Source organism: Gymnogyps californianus, chromosome 1 (assembly GCF_018139145.2).
Source record: "Gymnogyps californianus isolate 813 chromosome 1, ASM1813914v2, whole genome shotgun sequence".
NCBI lineage: Eukaryota > Metazoa > Chordata > Aves > Accipitriformes > Cathartidae > Gymnogyps > Gymnogyps californianus.
This window is the reverse complement of record NC_059471.1, coordinates 161,423,308-161,439,923: the sequence shown is the minus strand read 5'-3', so window position 1 is coordinate 161,439,923 and position 16,616 is coordinate 161,423,308. Positions and strand designations below refer to the sequence as shown.

Here is a 16,616-nt window from a genome sequence, read left to right as displayed (position 1 = left end):
ATAATTTTTCAGGCGAGAACTGTATTTGGAGGTGGGCCACAGCTGTGGATTGCAATAACAGCTGTAGTACCATATGCTTGCTTCCCTGTTTCTTCATGGAAGAGAATGAGGCGCTCTCTGGGTGGAGTGGAAGATGGTGGGGGGAGAACGTGTTTTGGGGATGGAGCTCTGCTTTCTTGGTGTGATGGAGCACTGTGTGTTTTCTGTCCGGGGCTGCTGCTGTCTCTCCTGCCTGACAGCTATGTGCGGCGTGGGGGTTTCTCTCCTCTTCAGGGAGCAGCCCGGAACCCTGAGGATATGGATCGGGAGCGGCGAGAGCACGAGCGAGAAGAGAGGATGGGGCAACTCCGGGGATCAGCCACACGAGCGCTGCCCCCCGGCCCGCCTGCTGGAGCCACTGCCAACCGTCTTCGCAATGTCACTGAGCCCATGGCCTCCACCCCCACCTCCCGAATCCAACAGTCCGGTGAGTGGGGTGGGAGAGCTGGGGGAGGGTGCCACCCCTGTTGTTGGCTGGAAACGGGAACTATTGACTGATACTCTTCTCTCACGTTTCTCTGCCCCAACAGGAAACACATCCCCCAGAGCAATCTCAAGAGTGGACAGGGAGCGGAAGGTCAGCATGAGGTTACACCGAGGAGCTCCTGCCAACGTCTCCTCATCTGACCTCACAGGGCGGCAAGAAGTGTCACGGATTTCAGCGTCACAGGTGAGTCCCCGCTGCGATGTCTGTGGCCTTGGCCTGGTTGTCCCAGAAGGACTATGGGCCCCACAGCGGTTTTTACCTGATCTGCTGGAGCTGACATGAGCCTCAAGCTTCTACTGTGGTGAGGGGAGCAGTACCAAGTTACGCCTTCGCTCTTCAGTTACATATTTTCTGGAGGCCATGCTCAGTACTGTCTTCTTAGCTCTGCTTTGCTTGGAGTAAGCCTTCGTCTGGTTGTCTTCCAGACCGCAGTGGTTTGGAGAAGTGGAACAGTAAACTCTTGGGAGGGAGGGTGTCCCGAGAGAAACGCACAGCCTCTCTGTTTTGGTGTCCTTTGTGCCTTTTTCTTCCTCTCCATCCCTTACCTACTCTTCCTTTTCTCTTGTAGACAAGTGTGCCATTTGATCACCTTGGGAAGTGAGGAGCAATTGCCACTGGACCAGTATTTGCTTAGGTGAGCTTGTCGTTGTGCCTGGGATCCCCCAAGGAGGGAATTGCTGGCATTAGGGATTAGGTTAAGGCTTTGATGTTGCTGTGGGGGATTGGTACATTTCCTTTCCCTTCGCCTTACTTTGAGATGTTTTTTGGCTTCAGAGGGAAGAGTAAGGTTGGCTGCCAAAACCTTGAGGGGTTGGATTATCTTGGGTGTGAAGGTAGCTTCCATTTCTCCAGGAGGGTAGGGAGGATGGAGAATGTGCTGGGCCGGGGAGCCATTTCGTTAGTTCCTAATGAATGCTTTTCTGGCAGTGTAATACTGCTGGGGAGGAGGGCACTGAACACATAATCAAGTGTGCGAGACTTTGCACAGCTAGCAAGTGCCTCTTGCAGAGGAAACAACAGTAGCTGGACAAGGTAACTCTGAGGGGTGGCAGGAGTGTAGAAGAAAGGGCTGATCTGACTTGTTACACTCCATTTGTCACTGGAAGTGCTGGGAAGAGCCTTTTCTCCTAACGTCTCTTCCCTTTTTCTCTCTTTTTAATTCTTTTTCTAGTGTCTTCACTGTATTTTTCTTTTAAAAAACAAAAAACCCAAAAAACAAACAAAAAACTAAAAAAGACAAAAAAACAAACAAAAAAAAAAAACCCGACAGAATTTCTTTTTGCCAACATCGAGGAGTCGAGCTGTGCCCCCGCGCTGGCGTGAGCCGTTTCCGAGGGGGCCACCTGCATCCCCCAGCGCGAGCGCCTCGAGAAGCTGACGACGTGGGAGCCATGCGGGAACACCTCCGCTGCCCCCCCAGCCCCACCCCAGCCCTACCGCTGCCCCCACTGGCTACCCCCAGTTCCCTCTCCTGACTCTCTGCTCCTGGTTTTGGTTTCTCTCTCTTTTTTTTTTTTTTTTTTTTTCTTTTCTTCCCCCCTCCTTCTTCTTCTTGGATATCTTCTCCTGCTTAATTTTTTTTTAATTATTATTATTTTCAAATTATATGGTTTCTAGCCATATAAATTTTGACTTTGCTCTCCTTTTTTTCTGAGGGCAGGGGATGGTGGGGTGGGTGGGGTTTTTGTTTGTTTTTTTGTTTTATTTTTTTCAGGACCCTTGTGGGCCAGGAGGGAATCAGATTCCAGCCACACTTGATGGTAGAAGTCTGATTTTTATTACTATAACAGAATTTATTTTCTCAAGCATTAAACGAATTTTAAGCTGTGAGGGGAATTGTGGCAACAGCCTAATCATTGACTTGGGCTTCCTTTCCTTGGGTGGCTTCTCTGTGGTTTTTTTCTTGGCTGTCGGGAGAAGCGCCAGACTTCCCTGATCCGAGCGGTCCTCATGCGCCGAGGGATCTCTTATGGAGAGGCACCTGGTGCCATGTAGGATGGGAAGGCTGGAGCTGAAATACAGGGAGAAATACACTTCCCATCCCTGCAGCGGGGTCTTTTTTTCGTCTGGCTGTGCGTGTTTTTCTATTTTTTTTTTTAATTAAAACTTGTTTTAATTCCTGCGGAGAGAGTGTGGGACTTGAGGAGAAGAGAGGGGCACACAGAAACTGGAGTTTGGTGTTCTTTCAGAGCGATGGCTCTTGCTCTCTCCTTCCCTCACGCAACCACAAGTAAGATCCACCGTACATGCACAATCCCTTCCTGCCCTCTCCCACCTGTCTCCCCCCCCCCCCCCCTTTCCCCCCCACTTTAGTTGTTTTTAAATATAATTTAGGAATACTCAAGCTGCTTTGTGGCACTTGGGGCTTTGAAACACAATGATCACCACTGCGACCTATGGCCTGTAGCAGACACACTGTCACTGTAGTGTGGAGCCGATGGGTTGTTGGCAGGGCAGGGAGGGTGGGGTTAGTCTTTGTTTTGTTTGTTTTTATCCTTTCTATTTAACACTTTATTTTTCCTCCCTATTTTTTTCCTAATTTATTTACCCCTCTTACTGTCTCTCTCTTTTTTTTAATTAAAGAGCAAAACTTTTTATTACTTTGTAATTTAAAAAAACAAAAAAAAACCTGAAGAACTTTGGGGGGGATTTTGTACTTTTTTCCTGTGTAAATATTGGACTTTTTTGAGCTTTATCGTGGTTGTTAATTTGAAGTAATAAAGTAGAAAATGATAAAGTGATGCCAGCATCTGTCATTTCTTCCTTCCCTGGCATCCTTGCTGGGAGTGACATCTTACACGCAGGAAACGCTGTTCCTGACTTCCAGGAATGAGTTTGATCAGAATTACTGGAAAAAAAGGCACAGGGCTGGAGCACCTAAAAATAAATCTGAGCTGATCTCTGCAGTTGCAGCCTTGGAACAGCGAGAGCTATGTGAAATCTGATTCAGGATCTCTCGGTTCCTGGATTTGAGCCTCCGGCATCCCATGCGTCTGGCCTTCAGGAGGAGAGGGATGGGACCTTTCCATGCCGTTGTCTTTGGGTGTGCACTGAGTTCGACAGAGGTGGACCCTGATTTTTGTGTTTTCTTGCTTTCTTCTATCCTCAAACTTAAATCACAGAGGAAGGGGAAGGAGAGGGGTCAGAGCAGCGGCCCTGAGGACCTGGCAACAGCGCTGTGCCTGATGCAAACATGCTGAACTCGCTATAAAGTGGCACCTGCTGCTTTGGTGTCTGTGGTGGCATGGCTTGTTTGGGTTTCTCCTCCTTTGGTTGCCTGACCTGTCTGGCAGTAAATGACTAAATTTTAATACTGATTTATTTCTAAATCACTGTTCCTATAGTTACGCTTCCCTGCATTATCCAGATGAGAGGCCTGTTTCTTGCAGGCTGTGTAAAACTCTTGAAATTGATTTTTCAGAAACACCTGCTGGGAATAAATGATGGATCTTGGTGACTTCGCAAATTCCTTCCAAGCCTGTTCTCTGCCAGCTGAGCAGGAAGAGCTACTCCTTCGTTGGCCTGCTGCGTGGGGCTTCCAGCTCCTCGGATGAGAGGAGTAGGAGGGATGGGAAGAGGAGGGTAGTTCAGGGGCACGGGGTATTGTCCTGTTGCCTCTATCCTGCATTGGTCCTGCCTCCATTTTGAGTGTGTTTTTGAGGGATCAGAACGAAGCTGGACTTTTTCCTTTCTAAATCTTGTTTTCTGTGAGAGAGAGGAACATCGCCTGTGTGGAAGACAACACCCACTCACTCCACTGAGCGAGCGCATGGCCTCACTGCAGTGCGGTGGAGGCAGCAGAGCCGTGATCCGGCTGGTTGCAGGAGAGGTTGCTGTGTTTCGGGTAGGAGCTCTGTTTTGGGACAGGAGGGAAACGCACCGCCATTTTGGGAGGTACGGGGTAGCAGCTCCATGGGTTTCAAGAGGGCAAGCGCCCCTCTAAAGAAGCAGGGGAAAGTCTCATCATGTCTCGGGCGGGATATCGCCTCCTCTTGCTAACACAGTCCTCTGTGCAAGCCGTTTGCTTGCGTATTAAAGGTTTTTAGGGCTGGGTTTTGGGCTCTTCCCCCCCTCCCCCCCCAGTCGTTTCTTTTTCAGATTGAAAATCCCTTGTTCTGGCTTGAGTAGAGGTACAGCTTTGGTTTCCAACACCCGCCTTCAGGGAAGCGCGGCCTGGGTTGGGGCAGCAGCTTAGTCCTCCCGCCCAGCCGCGGGCTGCACCGCCCGAGCGCAGCGGTGAGGGCCCGGGTCACCCGTCCTGGCGGCGCCCCTTTAAGAGCCGGGCGGTTACGTCACCCTGTTCTCCCGGTGCCCCGCCCCCGCTCGCGCGGCGCGGGGAGTGGGCGGGGCGTGTCGTGCCGTGCGCAGGCGCGGAGGGCCGGGGTGGGCCCGGCGTCGCCATGGGCTCCTGAGGCCCTCAGCGCCCCCGCGCCGGTGCCGGCGCCCGCCCGCCCGCGGGGCAGCGGGGCAGGGCCCGACCCGATCCCTCCTCACCCCAACGGGCTGGGCCTGAGTCGAGCCGAGCCGAGCTGAGCCCCGCCCGCCCGCTCGCCCGCCGGGAGGTAGGACGTGGCGGGGGCAGGGTGGCCGTGGAGCCGGGGCGCGGGGGCGGCTGTGGGCGCGCGGGGCGGGCCTGAGGGGCCGCGCTGGCGGGGGGTGGGGGGGTGCGGGCGTGCTCGGTGAGGCCCCCCGCAAACTCACCTTATTCCCTACATCGCCCCGGTGTGCTCACGACCTCCGCTCCCCCCACCCCCCCCTAATCCCTCCTCCGCCTTCTCCTCCCGTTCCCCGGCGTGGCCTGCACGATCCCCCCCCGGTGCAGCCCCCCAGCCCTCCTCCCCATTCCCCGGTGCAGCCCGCGCACGTTCTCCGGTGTGCCCCCCCGCCCCGCCTGGTCCCTTCCCCTCTGTGCGGCCCCCGCCATTCCCCTTCCACGCACGCGGCCCCCACAGCGTGCCCCCACCACGCACATTCCCCCTGCGTGGCCTCCACACGTACACACACACGCACCCCCCCGCGCCTCCCCACAAGCTCCCAGTGCAGCACCCACAATCCCCGCGCCCCCCCGCGATGCAGCCCACACAATTCCCCCCCCCCCCCCCCCCCCCCCCCCCAGCATCTCCCTGCTGCAGCCCACCCAGTCTCCCCATGCACACAAACTCGCGTTGCCATAGCAGAGCCCCTACAGCCCCCGGGTGCTGTCACGCTTCTCAGTGGCATTGGGTGGGTGTCACTGTCTGCAAGGGTGTGTTTGGCCCCAGGCGGGCTGGGAGCACGGTAGACCCCAGCCGGGTGGTGGGCACCAGGTTTGTGTTTGCCGTGCCTCCTCTGGTTCAGGCTGGATGGACTGACAGACACGGTGTGTGTGTGCATGTGCTGATGCGGTAGGTGTGTGAGGAGGCTGTTACTGTGCCTGTGTGCTCCTGTATCGCAGGTGAGTTACGGTGGGTCTTGTTTGGATGCTCACGGTGGCTTGAAATTTCAGTTGCTCCATGAGGGCTAATTCAGTCTTGGCAACTGCAGCGTGTAGTGGAAGGAGGGCTTTGGAAGAACGCGTGCGTGACTGGGTTCTGATGAATTGTGATCCAGGAAAGGTACTGGAGTGTTTTCAGGGACAGCTCCATGAAAGCTGCCTGGAACACCACAAAACTGTCAAGAGTGGGAGGAGGAGGAGTGGGAGATCTAGAGGAAATAGATGGTTCCTCCTTACAGAAAGTTTGAAACTGTTCTTGCCACATAAGGAGCTCAAACAGGAGTAATTATTGAAGACATAGACAGGCTTCCCTAGAGGGAAGACTGTTTACCTCCGTTGAAGAGAAAAATAGAAGGCATTGATCGATAATAGAGCGAAGGCTAACAGGATGAATAGAAATGTCTGTTTCCTATCCTGCAAGAAAAAGACAACGATCGATGAAAATGTAATAAAACATCCCACTAACAAAGACTTGGCTTTTTTAACACAATAGTTAACTGTTCCATTGAACTTGTGTTGCTGGAAGTTACCCTTGAGTCCAAGAGCTTAACAGCCTCCCTGAAGGGGATCAGAGATTTCTCTAGAAATGTTTGTGTTATTCAGGTTTCTAATACTAAAGGTTTGTATTTGTATGTTACTTTTGGAAAAAATAAACTCTCACACTTTTAGGATGTTGGCTAAGTAATGAACAATAGGGCTTTAGGGAGAGCTTTTCTTATGGTGAAGGTGTTCCACAAAGGCCTACTTCGGGCTTTTTTTCCACCATTGTCCCCAAGAAAATGGGCTTCGAATCTGCTCTGGTCTAGTGGAGCAGTTTTTAAGTCCTTAATACCATTGTAGTTATGCTTGTGCTGTAAACCTTAAGTGGCATGTATGCAGCAGGTGGCTACCTCTGCATCTGGAGCAGAAGTGATTCGGTCTTGCTGTAAAATGATTGGGAAAATGTTGCTACTGAAGTCAGTGTTTCTAACCAGTTTGGTGGTGTGGGAAGATGTTTTTCTTTGTATGCTGCTCGGGTCTCTACAATCAGTTGAGTGCTGAACGGGTTGTGTTTTGGAAGTATGGGGCAAGGGGAAGAACGCCTCCCAGTCACTCGGGCATCTTTTGTACTTTTATTTGTCCGTCTCCTTGGGACACGTGGCAGTTAGAAGGGTAAGGTTCTTAGACATGCATAAGCTGGTCAGAAAATAAAGTTCAGCGTGACTAGCTGGTTTGGCATAATGAAAGCATTCTGAGCTGGCTGGTTTCTAACAATTTGACAGAATCCAGCTAGAAATCTGCCTTGTTCTCTGTCAGCTTGTTTGCCTGTTTGCTGGTAGCAGGCTGGGAGATGAGCTTTTGCGGTTGGCAGTTGTGGGATTAGGGTTCTTTTCTTCTCGTGGATAAAGGAAGGGTGGGTTGTTTTTTTTTCCCCACTCATAATTAAGATAATTTTTAAAACACCTTTTTCCCCCCCTAAAAATGTCAGTCCCTTTCTGTACTCAGTTCTACTGCTGAGTTAACTAAAACATCTAATAATCATGTTTTGACTTAAGACAGCAACCTTTTAATTTCCATGTGATGGAACTTACCCTTCGTCCCTCCTCCCCTCCTGTTTTGGGTCTGTGTTTAATTGGCTTACGTTTGCAGCGATGGAGATGAGCTCTTGCCTGCTCGTTCTAGCAGAAGTGCCTGTTTCATTTTCCAGCAGCTCAAAGGCTATCTTTGAGCTCTTGCAGCAGTGGCTGGTGGGAGCAGTGAATTCCTCAGGAGATGTTTGTTATTTGGTCCTAGCTGCTTCAAGACCCCAGTGTTGCATTGTTCAAAGTATTGAAGGTTGAGGTAAAATACAAAATTGCAAATCAGACTTGTTGATTCTGAAGGGCCGCTGCTGTGACTAGTTTTCACAGGGTTTTCAGGCTAAAATTGAGGAAACCAAGGTTATAAAGCAGCGGTGAATGTACAGGTTGGGCTGTCTGCAGAATCAAGAGAATAGTATAGCCTCAGAGAAAAATTGCACTTAACCTTTATATAGTAGAGCTTTCCTGGTACACAACTGCTGCTAGCTATCCACGTAACAAAGCTGCTGTGTGTTATTGAACAGCCAGGGCTGGGGACAGAAGCTTTTCTCTGTTTTAGAGCTTGTGATTGATTGCACTCGTTGAGGCCCTGGAAAATTGAGGTGGTGTAGAGAATAGCGTCGTGTTTGGGTTTTGTGTGCTGACTTGCCCATCTGTTCGCTTGAAGCAGTGCATGTGTTGTGTGCTGTTCTCGCTTCTTCCCAAACTCTTTGGGGTTTGCTTTCTTGTGGTGGAAGAGCGGTTTCCTGCCAAGACATTACACCCTACCAGAACACTTGGGGCTCTGAAAGTGATTTGACACTGTGATAAGATGGATTAAAACACTTAGCTAAAATAACTGTAAAATATGATACCGCTTGGACTGGAAACACCCTTTTGAAAAAGTTTTTGGTGTTTTTTCTTTCTTTTTCTTCCCCTCCCCCGGACTACTTCGGGAGAGAGCAACTGGACATGTTTTCAGAGCAGCAATTCCCCAGGAGGGTTTTGGAGGTGAAATTGTGCCAGCTGAAGCAGTGAGCTGCAGCCACCCTCCAGGAGTCTCACCTCAGAGTCTTCCTCCTGTAGGAAGAGGCAGGGAACTGGAGTACTTGCTTATAGCCAGGTTTTCTCTCGTCTTTAAAAATCAGCTCGACCTCCATGGGGTTTTTTTTTGTGATGGTGTAAGTAACATGTCTGGGAAGGCAACAGAGCAAGCTGTGTCCAGGGAAAATGCAGTATATAGGCAAGCTGTCCAGGAACCGTGCTGTATCTGGGTGTGATGAGGTCTTTATAGCCGCTGAGGGGCATAATTTACAGGAAACCTGAAGAGGGAAATAACTTACATGCTCTACCTGCAGCATTGAATGTCCTTTAACCCATAGAGTACCTGGATATTTGTTTCCCCACTCTCAGGTCTGTCTCTGGATTGAAAGGATGGGAATACTGCTGTTATTGCCTTACAGTCACAGTGCCTGGGAGTCTGATGATACTGAAAGGATCAGCTATTTGAGGACATTGTATAATGGAGAGTGACCAAGAGCATAGAGAGAGGGTGTCATGGCCTCAAATTTTTTGTGTCTAGCCTGAAAGTGTTCCTCTCTGCCTGGGTATGTTGTACTTCTGGCCTGCGATCGGCTCTGTGGCAAAAAGGTAAAAAAAGGTCTCTCTGGTTCAGCAAAGAAAATGACTGCAACATGTTATCTAGTGCAGCAGTGAGGCTTTGAGAAGGAGATGAGATGAAATAATACCTTAAAAGCTGACCTTGCTGGCCTGTTGTTCCCTCCCCAGGCTGCGAAACATGACATGGATGCTATTGGAGGCTGCTGAGCTGATTGCTTGGGAGCCTGCAGCTGCCTGGTCATCTCCAGCACGATACAGCCCAGGCAGCAGTAATGTAAGTAGCTGTGCCTCTGTCCAGGTTACTTAAAATGAACCTGGACAAGCCAGTCACCTGAGGAGGCAGATTAGAAGAGAGTGAATTTGTCTTTGGTGGCTCACCACATCTTGTCTCCTTCTTGCCAGTTTTGTTAGGAAAGGCTGGTTAGTGGTGGGTGAAGCTATTTGCAGCTAATTGTCCCATGGGAGCTGGGAGTGACCTCTCTCCTCCTTCAAACTCTCCTGACTTTCAGACTTTCTTTCCCCTGTCCCGATGGCTTTGTGAGGGCACTGATTTTACAGCAGAGTTTTAAGCTAGAAGTTATTCATATAAATTCCCATTTAGGCAACTTCATCCAACTGGGTAATTTAATGCTACCGTGTCTGGAAAAATTGGGTTGAAGTTTTGTCTTTTCTTAAGCACACACCCTCTCAGGTGGATGCTTGGTGTGGCCCTTTCTGTATAGAGAAAATGCATAGCTGTTGCTGACTTCTGGGATAGAGAGGGGGGATTTCAGAATTGCCTCGAACTGTGTTTTAGTAGCTGTTGGCATCTGTCAGCTTCTAACAGTATCGGCAACTTCTCTGCAAACCTCTGTGGTCAACTTCGGTGCTGAGTTAGGAAAGGGTGAGCAGCTTCTAGCCGCTCCTGTGGCATAAGTAGCCTTTGGAAGAGAATGCTGGGCAATGTTTTCCCCTCTGATGCTGTCTCTACTTGCTGTGCTTTAGCCAGCAAGGGTGAGAATGGTTTCCTCCCCCAGGCATTGCTCTCTGCCTGTGAGCTTCCAGAGGTAACTTTTCTGTAAGGGAAATGCTGTGTCTGGGCTCATTCTTTAACTAGCAAAGCGGTAATGCTTTGGGCTTGGCATTTTTGTGTGGGGAGGAACTCTCCTCTCCCAGGAGTCTAGGAATACAAAGCTCCTAATTCTGCTTTTAGAAGTCTGCATCTGTACGATTTTTATTTTTCTTGACAGAGTAGCAGGGCAGGAGAGAAGTGTGGAGGGGGCAATGTTGAACAGGAGTAATGAAATTAAGAGTGGGTGATTTTTCAGAATTAACAAGAGGATGTATGTGTCTTATGTCCAGAGTTAAAAAAAAAAAAAGCAACAACCCACAAACAAAAATAAGCAGATCAGATGTTATTTTAACAATAACAGAATGGCTTCATAGTGAGTGGCTTTGGGTGCTTTGCTGAGAATCAGTGTTTCTGCTTCTGCAGTGCTCGTCACTGCTATATACTTGCATCAGAGAATGATTGCTAGGGAAGTCAGATGTGCCATCTCCCTCGTGCATTGCTGCAGTTACCTAGGCTTGTGATAAGAAGTCTGGCTTCTTCCAGTGCATTTACTTGCTAAATTTAAGTATGGATCTGATCTGATAGATTCTGTACGTTATATTCTGTGTGGAAAAGTATGCTCCAATATAAAAAAAACCTCCCTTCATGTGTGAGTGCCACAAGTTCACTGGCTTTTGATCCTGCTGTAGAATTTGACTTCTGATTCTTCTTAGGGTAACTGTATACACTGTGGCAACTTTAGAACTGTTGTCTCCTCTGTCTTGGCATTTGGAGGTAGGGAAGGATCAATGCAAGTGCTGGTGGAATAAGTTCTGATTTGACTTTGTTCTTGAGAATTTGGAAAATGAAATGCAAACTTCCTCTGTCGTGCAGGACCCAAGTGTTTACAACACATCCTTTTTCTTGTTGTCTCTTTCCCCTCTGCCAGTTGCAGAATATCTTTGTAGTCTTTCTGTGTTGCTCCCCTGGGAGCAGAGGGCTTGACTGGTTTGTATGGAGTGGGGTTGCTGGGAACATGGGAAAGGGACGCAACACATGGCCCAACTGTGCTTGATCCCGCTCTCAAAGGAGCGGTTGGAAGGTTGGGGAACATCCCTTCTCCTCCTCTCCCTCCCCCTTTCTCTCTTTTTCCTGTCCCCTTCCAAAAAAGGGACTGGATGTTGGATGTTGACCTATCACAATGTGGGTCAGTCCACACACACACACAAAAAAAAAAAAAAAAAAAAGAAGAGGAGGATGGGGGAGGAGGAGGGCTGTGTGAGTACAACGGGACAACAGAAATTAATAGAGCAGAAAAAAACTCTGGAAAGAAGAGTGCACGGCTCTGGGTAAAAGCGTTTTATTGTTGATTCTGAGTTTTTTAAATGGGTGCGTGGGGAGGGGAAGCTGCTTTCTTTGGATGACTGTGTGTGGATTAGCAAAATGGGTGAGGGCTGTGTGAGCTGGAAGTGGAGAAAATTTTTGTGGTATTCTCAGAGTTTAATTTCCTTAAAATGAGAAAAGAAGTTGCATGGCCTTGTTGAAGGTTAAATTGTTTGTGTGTACGGTATGCTCTTATGTAGGCGTTGGATCATCTCTTGAATATGGCTTAGTGGGTGTGTACCTTGCCCTGCGGTTTGGTCCTCCTAGGTGCCTGACTCCTCTACCTTCTGCTTCTGAGGCTAATGGTCTTCCTGCTCTGCTTGTGCTGACGCTACTGGTTTTATGTCCCAGTGACACTTTTCTCTTGTTTCACTGACTGTACTGACAGCTGTTTTGAAAATTGTGACCAGGCAAAATCTCTTCAGCGTTCAGAGTGCTTACTCCTCCGGACAAATAACATTGCGAAGAACTGCATTTGGATCTGAATTTGTTGTGCAGAGAGAGAAGTGCATTAAGCTGATACAAAGTGCAATAACTGTAGATTCAGTCACTGCATGTTTTTGTAAATCTTGTCAAATGCCCATCTTCCAGCTGAGCACAGTATTGCTCACGTGTGTTTGGAGTTATGTATGTGTGTCTGTGTATGAAGTGTGTGTTGTGGGGTGACTTTCACTGACTTGACGTTAAGAAAGCTTTGCCCAGCATGAATAGTAAAATGTAAATGAATTGCACTAGTAAAAATTGCATGCCAGGTCACATACTTAACTCACAGATTGTTTTGCTAATGCTACTGGAGAGCTTAAAAATGCACTGTTGGGACCTTTTCATGTCTCATAGCTAAGTGAACTAGATGCCACCCCAGAGAGCAAAAGCAATTTAAGAAGTAATAAATTTAAAAGCATTTGATTTTTCTTTAATTGCTATCACTGGTTTGAGCTGCATCAGTGACTCTCTTACTGCATAGCGTTATGTTATTTTGTCCTGACACTCTACCTCCTTCTTTTCCTACCTTTTGCCAGATCAGCTGGTGATGCCATGCCTTTGGGGGGTGGAAAAGACCTTAACTCAATTATGAATTTGCAATATATACCTAGCACAATGAAAGGAGCTGATCCCAGTTGGCAATTCTAGGCATTCTTATAATTAAAATAGTCTAAAATAAATCTTGAACCATTTTATTGTGTGTTTTTGTGCTCCTTGTAAGTCTAGGGGACATTCTGAAAACCATAAAGCTCCTGCTTTCATGAATGTAAAGCTCTTGCTTGTGTCCTAATAGATGCAGAAAATACAGACTTTAAATCATCCACCACATGGCACTTCTGCATTGGTCTTTTTGGGTCCAGAATAAGGTTAATTTAATGGGGGAATAAGAATTTAAGAGGGGAGTGGAAAATGGTTTTGTGGTATCTTAACAGAAACAAAGTTCAGCATGGTGGACTTTTAAAACTACAGTAAGTGTGGAGTAGGTTTTAAGGAGGAGCCATTTCTTGCCTCGTAGCTTTCCAGGAGAACCTTGCAGCCAGGTCGTGCATGTTTTGTTGGATTGTGTCTTGTACAGCAGAAGGAGGCTTAGCTGTTAAGACTCTTTCATGGGATAACTTTATGTATCATTCTTTGCTCTCTCAGCAGTTTAGAAATTAAATACTTTTAGCCTCGGAGGAGATGGATCTATTTTAAAAACACAGATTGTGTTTGCAGATGGCAGAGAACGGCTTCAGAGTCATGTTGTTTGGGGTTCTTTTCCTACCGACACCAGGGCAAAGCGAGCGCGCTGTTGCCAACAGCACAACGGAGCTGGTCTTGCTCAGAGCAGGCAGCCTGCTCCTCCTTTACTAGGCTCTGTGATTTAATAAGTGTTCAGAAGTACCCCTAGGAACTGAAGGGCTGAGGTTGAACATTTCTTCCCTCCTCTTACACCACTTTTGTTGCGTCAGAAATGAGGTTTACGTATTTATGTTTGTTTATCTTTATGTAGAAATAGCTCCTCCTCAGTGGTAACATTTTCCATGCCTTTACGCAAGCCAAAAATTAAGTTTTTTGTTTTCACTTATGCCACATCCCTTCTGTTTACTGTCCTGAGTTTGTCTTCAGTGGAAGAAGCTGCCATGTTAATGTTAGAGATAGAAGGCCTCTGTTTCCCAAAGACACAGGAATGGCAATCCGCTCCTGATCGAGAATAACTGTGCTGCTGTTTTTCTGTGGATGCAGGCCCTGTGGACACATCCCTGCTATTTTTACATCGGTGTGGTGTCTCTAACAGAACTGGTCCCCATGCAGGTTGGAGCCCCTTCCCTATCAAGAATCTCAGTAGCAATGTTTTGCGTCTGTAGGTTTTTATCAGGATAATTATCTTGATATAAATAGCACATGCTTTGCTTTAGTTTCTTTTCTCCTCCTTGCATTGAGAGCAGACCCTAATACACCTAAAGTGCTTTCAGAAGATCTGTTAGATAAGTTTAAGCTGGTACTTGGTTGGTGGTTAAGCTAATGCCCTAGCAGTACAAGGTCCTGTCTTGCTCTAATGTGCGTAACTTGTAATGGCATCTGGGCAGGAACACGTAACAGCTTGTTGGGGATGGGGTTGTCATCTCTGCCTTCCATGTTTGGGGTTGTTGTGTATAGACCTCACGCAGACCTAAGCACTGCCCAAAGCTCATGTAGCCCACATACAGGAATTGTACCAGCTGATCCAAGTTTCCTGCGGCCATCCTGAAATCCACCTAAGCCCGCGTCCGAAAGCCATGTGTGTTTACCCAGATGTACTTTTCTGTGCGTGTTTCCAGTATCCAAAGTTTGGTGCCTTTCCTGGCTATCCGTACTCCTGGTCCTGTTTGGGACGTGCTATATTGCAGGTTACCTCCGGGGGGAGCAAGGTAGTCAGTCGGAGATGGGGAAAGCTTCAAGAGTGAAATTTAGAAGTGTTGAAATGTTTTCCTTTGATATATTTAGGAGAGCCCTCCAGAGAGGGAGAATAAGTGTGCAAGTAACTTTACTCTCCCTTGAAATGGAAGCAATGAGGTGGAGGTGAAAGAGATGGGCAGAGAAAACAGGATATGGCAGAAGAGTAAGGAACTCTTCAAAATTTATTATGCATTAGATTGGTTTGGTTTGTATTGCATTGGTAATTCAGGTCTCTAAATGCCCCTAATTTGCCATATGGTAATGTCAAGTGCCTTCCTCATGGTTTGGTACCTCGCAGCGCTGGGAACTGTACGAGCAGAGAACAAAAAGATGGTTGTCCCAAGGAGCTTAAAATGCACAAGAAACAACAGAGAGAGATAGCCAGCTAGGAGGAGTACACAGAAAAGAGATCCCAGCCAGTAGCCTAACTGTTGTCAGGTTGTTGCACAGCTGGAGTAGCAAAGTGGGAGAATGGAGAAAATCAAGGTGAATGTGAAATAGCTTTGTGGCTGTTGGAAAGGACCTTTTTCCCCAGGCGTGAGAGGAAGTAGTAAGGTATGTGTTGTGGCACTGACATGGGCTGTGATGGAGGTAGGTGTCCAAGAAACAAGTATCAAAACACATTCACTGTGTCAGGTAAGAGGGAAGCTGCTTACACCAGGGTACTCGATCTGTAGCTTGTCAAGGCAGCATGTTTGCTGTGACGTCCTCCCAGGCACCGCCTTTGCTAGAAGCCTGTTCTAATGATGTGCCAGGCTTGTGTCCTGTTGCACGGTGCAGAAGAGGCATCTCAGAAATGAGGCCTATTAAGAGAGTTGCCATAGCGCACCCTCATGATGCTCTTTTTAACAAGGCAAAAGAGGAGCTAGCAGACTCTGAGCTGGTGGTAGTGAATGAGCTGAAATCCATTCACCTGATTAAGGCTCCAATCGTCTGTGCTGTTATCTATTTCTTAAATATAGTACAGAATTGCTCTTACAGCTTCAGCTTCTTGCATACAGTAGTCTTGCGTAATAGCTTTGTGCACTGCTTATACCTGTCACTGTAGCAATGATGTATGGGACTGTAGGAGATTAAAAGGGATCATTTGGAAGGTATATGTTAATTTTGAAGATTCGGGAGTAGTGTTCCTTCGTGTTTCACTAGCAAGGAGAATGAACTGCAAGCTGATGCTTACAACCAATAAAAAGTATCAACCGATTAAAAAGTTGTCCTCGGGGGCAACCCTAGAGGAGCAGGACGGTGCTTACGGGTGAGGTGGATTGGGGCTTGGGGTAGGAGAAGTGGAGCCCTGGTTAAGAAAGTTTGTATATCTTCTTTCAGAACACAGTGCTGGAAGGAGTTATTAGTTTCAATGACTGTGTGAATTAAAGGGAATTAGGTGAAGAATGATGCATAATCGTGTAATTAATGACAGTTGATGTATAATCACAAGGGGGCAGTGTTAAGGTTACATATACAACTTGAACTTGTAAGTGTCCTTGCTTCTGAATACGTAACCCTTGTCATGTCAAAATGCTTGTTGATCACTTTTTGCTCTTTCAGCTTCTCTTAAAATAAGTGCAGAGAAGCAGAGGAATTCCCTTTCAGATCTTCAGTTCTGCTGACGTTACTGGTGCTGCATTTGAATCTGTGCTGTTGGTGCAGTTTGATTAGCTGGAGCGTGGAGCTCTAGGTCCTGTCCCTCCTGCCACTGGTGGTCTGCAGTAGAGATCCTTTCCCCCATGAACTTTAGGAAGGGCTTAGCAGCTTCCTCTCTTGCATAACTTGCAAAGTGCACTGGGATGTGCAGGATTGCATCTGGCTGGACTTTATTTAGAGCTAGGTTAACCACAGGTGGATCTGCTCTGATTTCATTTTAGATGTGCCCTTTGTGAGCTTAGTGGAAGCACTCTCAGCACTGTGAGTGTTCAGTTGCTTCAGAAGTCACTTGGGTAGAAATCCTTTTCTTCTCAAAGCAATAAAAACCTTGCTGCCCTGTGACATCTCCATCCAGCCTTCATCTCTCCAAATTTTTAGATAGAATATAGATAATGTAATGTATGTGTGTGTGCTTTGAAACTCAAAACTTAACAGTTATATCTCCTGTACTGATCAGGACTGGAAAGGAATTACCCTTCAGTACGTGCAGTTATGGAAAGCTGT

General features: G+C 47.7%; 1 protein-coding gene across 2 annotated transcripts in view; it reads left to right on the top strand.

The window, feature by feature from the left end:
- CSNK1E (casein kinase 1 epsilon) overlaps positions 1–16,616 on the top strand; it is a 38,677-nt gene that overhangs the window by 20,368 nt on the left and 1,693 nt on the right. The window contains exons 8-11 of one of the 2 annotated variants that reach the window (XM_050915499.1): positions 274–466; positions 570–709; positions 1,095–1,160; positions 1,698–1,793. In XM_050915499.1, the coding sequence (XP_050771456.1) occupies positions 274–466; positions 570–709; positions 1,095–1,127 (366 nt within the window). In that variant the 3' untranslated portion in view covers positions 1,128–1,160; positions 1,698–1,793. Of the gene's footprint in view, positions 1–273; positions 467–569; positions 710–1,094; positions 1,161–1,697; positions 1,794–16,616 lie in introns of those variants that run through there. The other variant, XM_050915500.1, reaches the window with a different exon arrangement.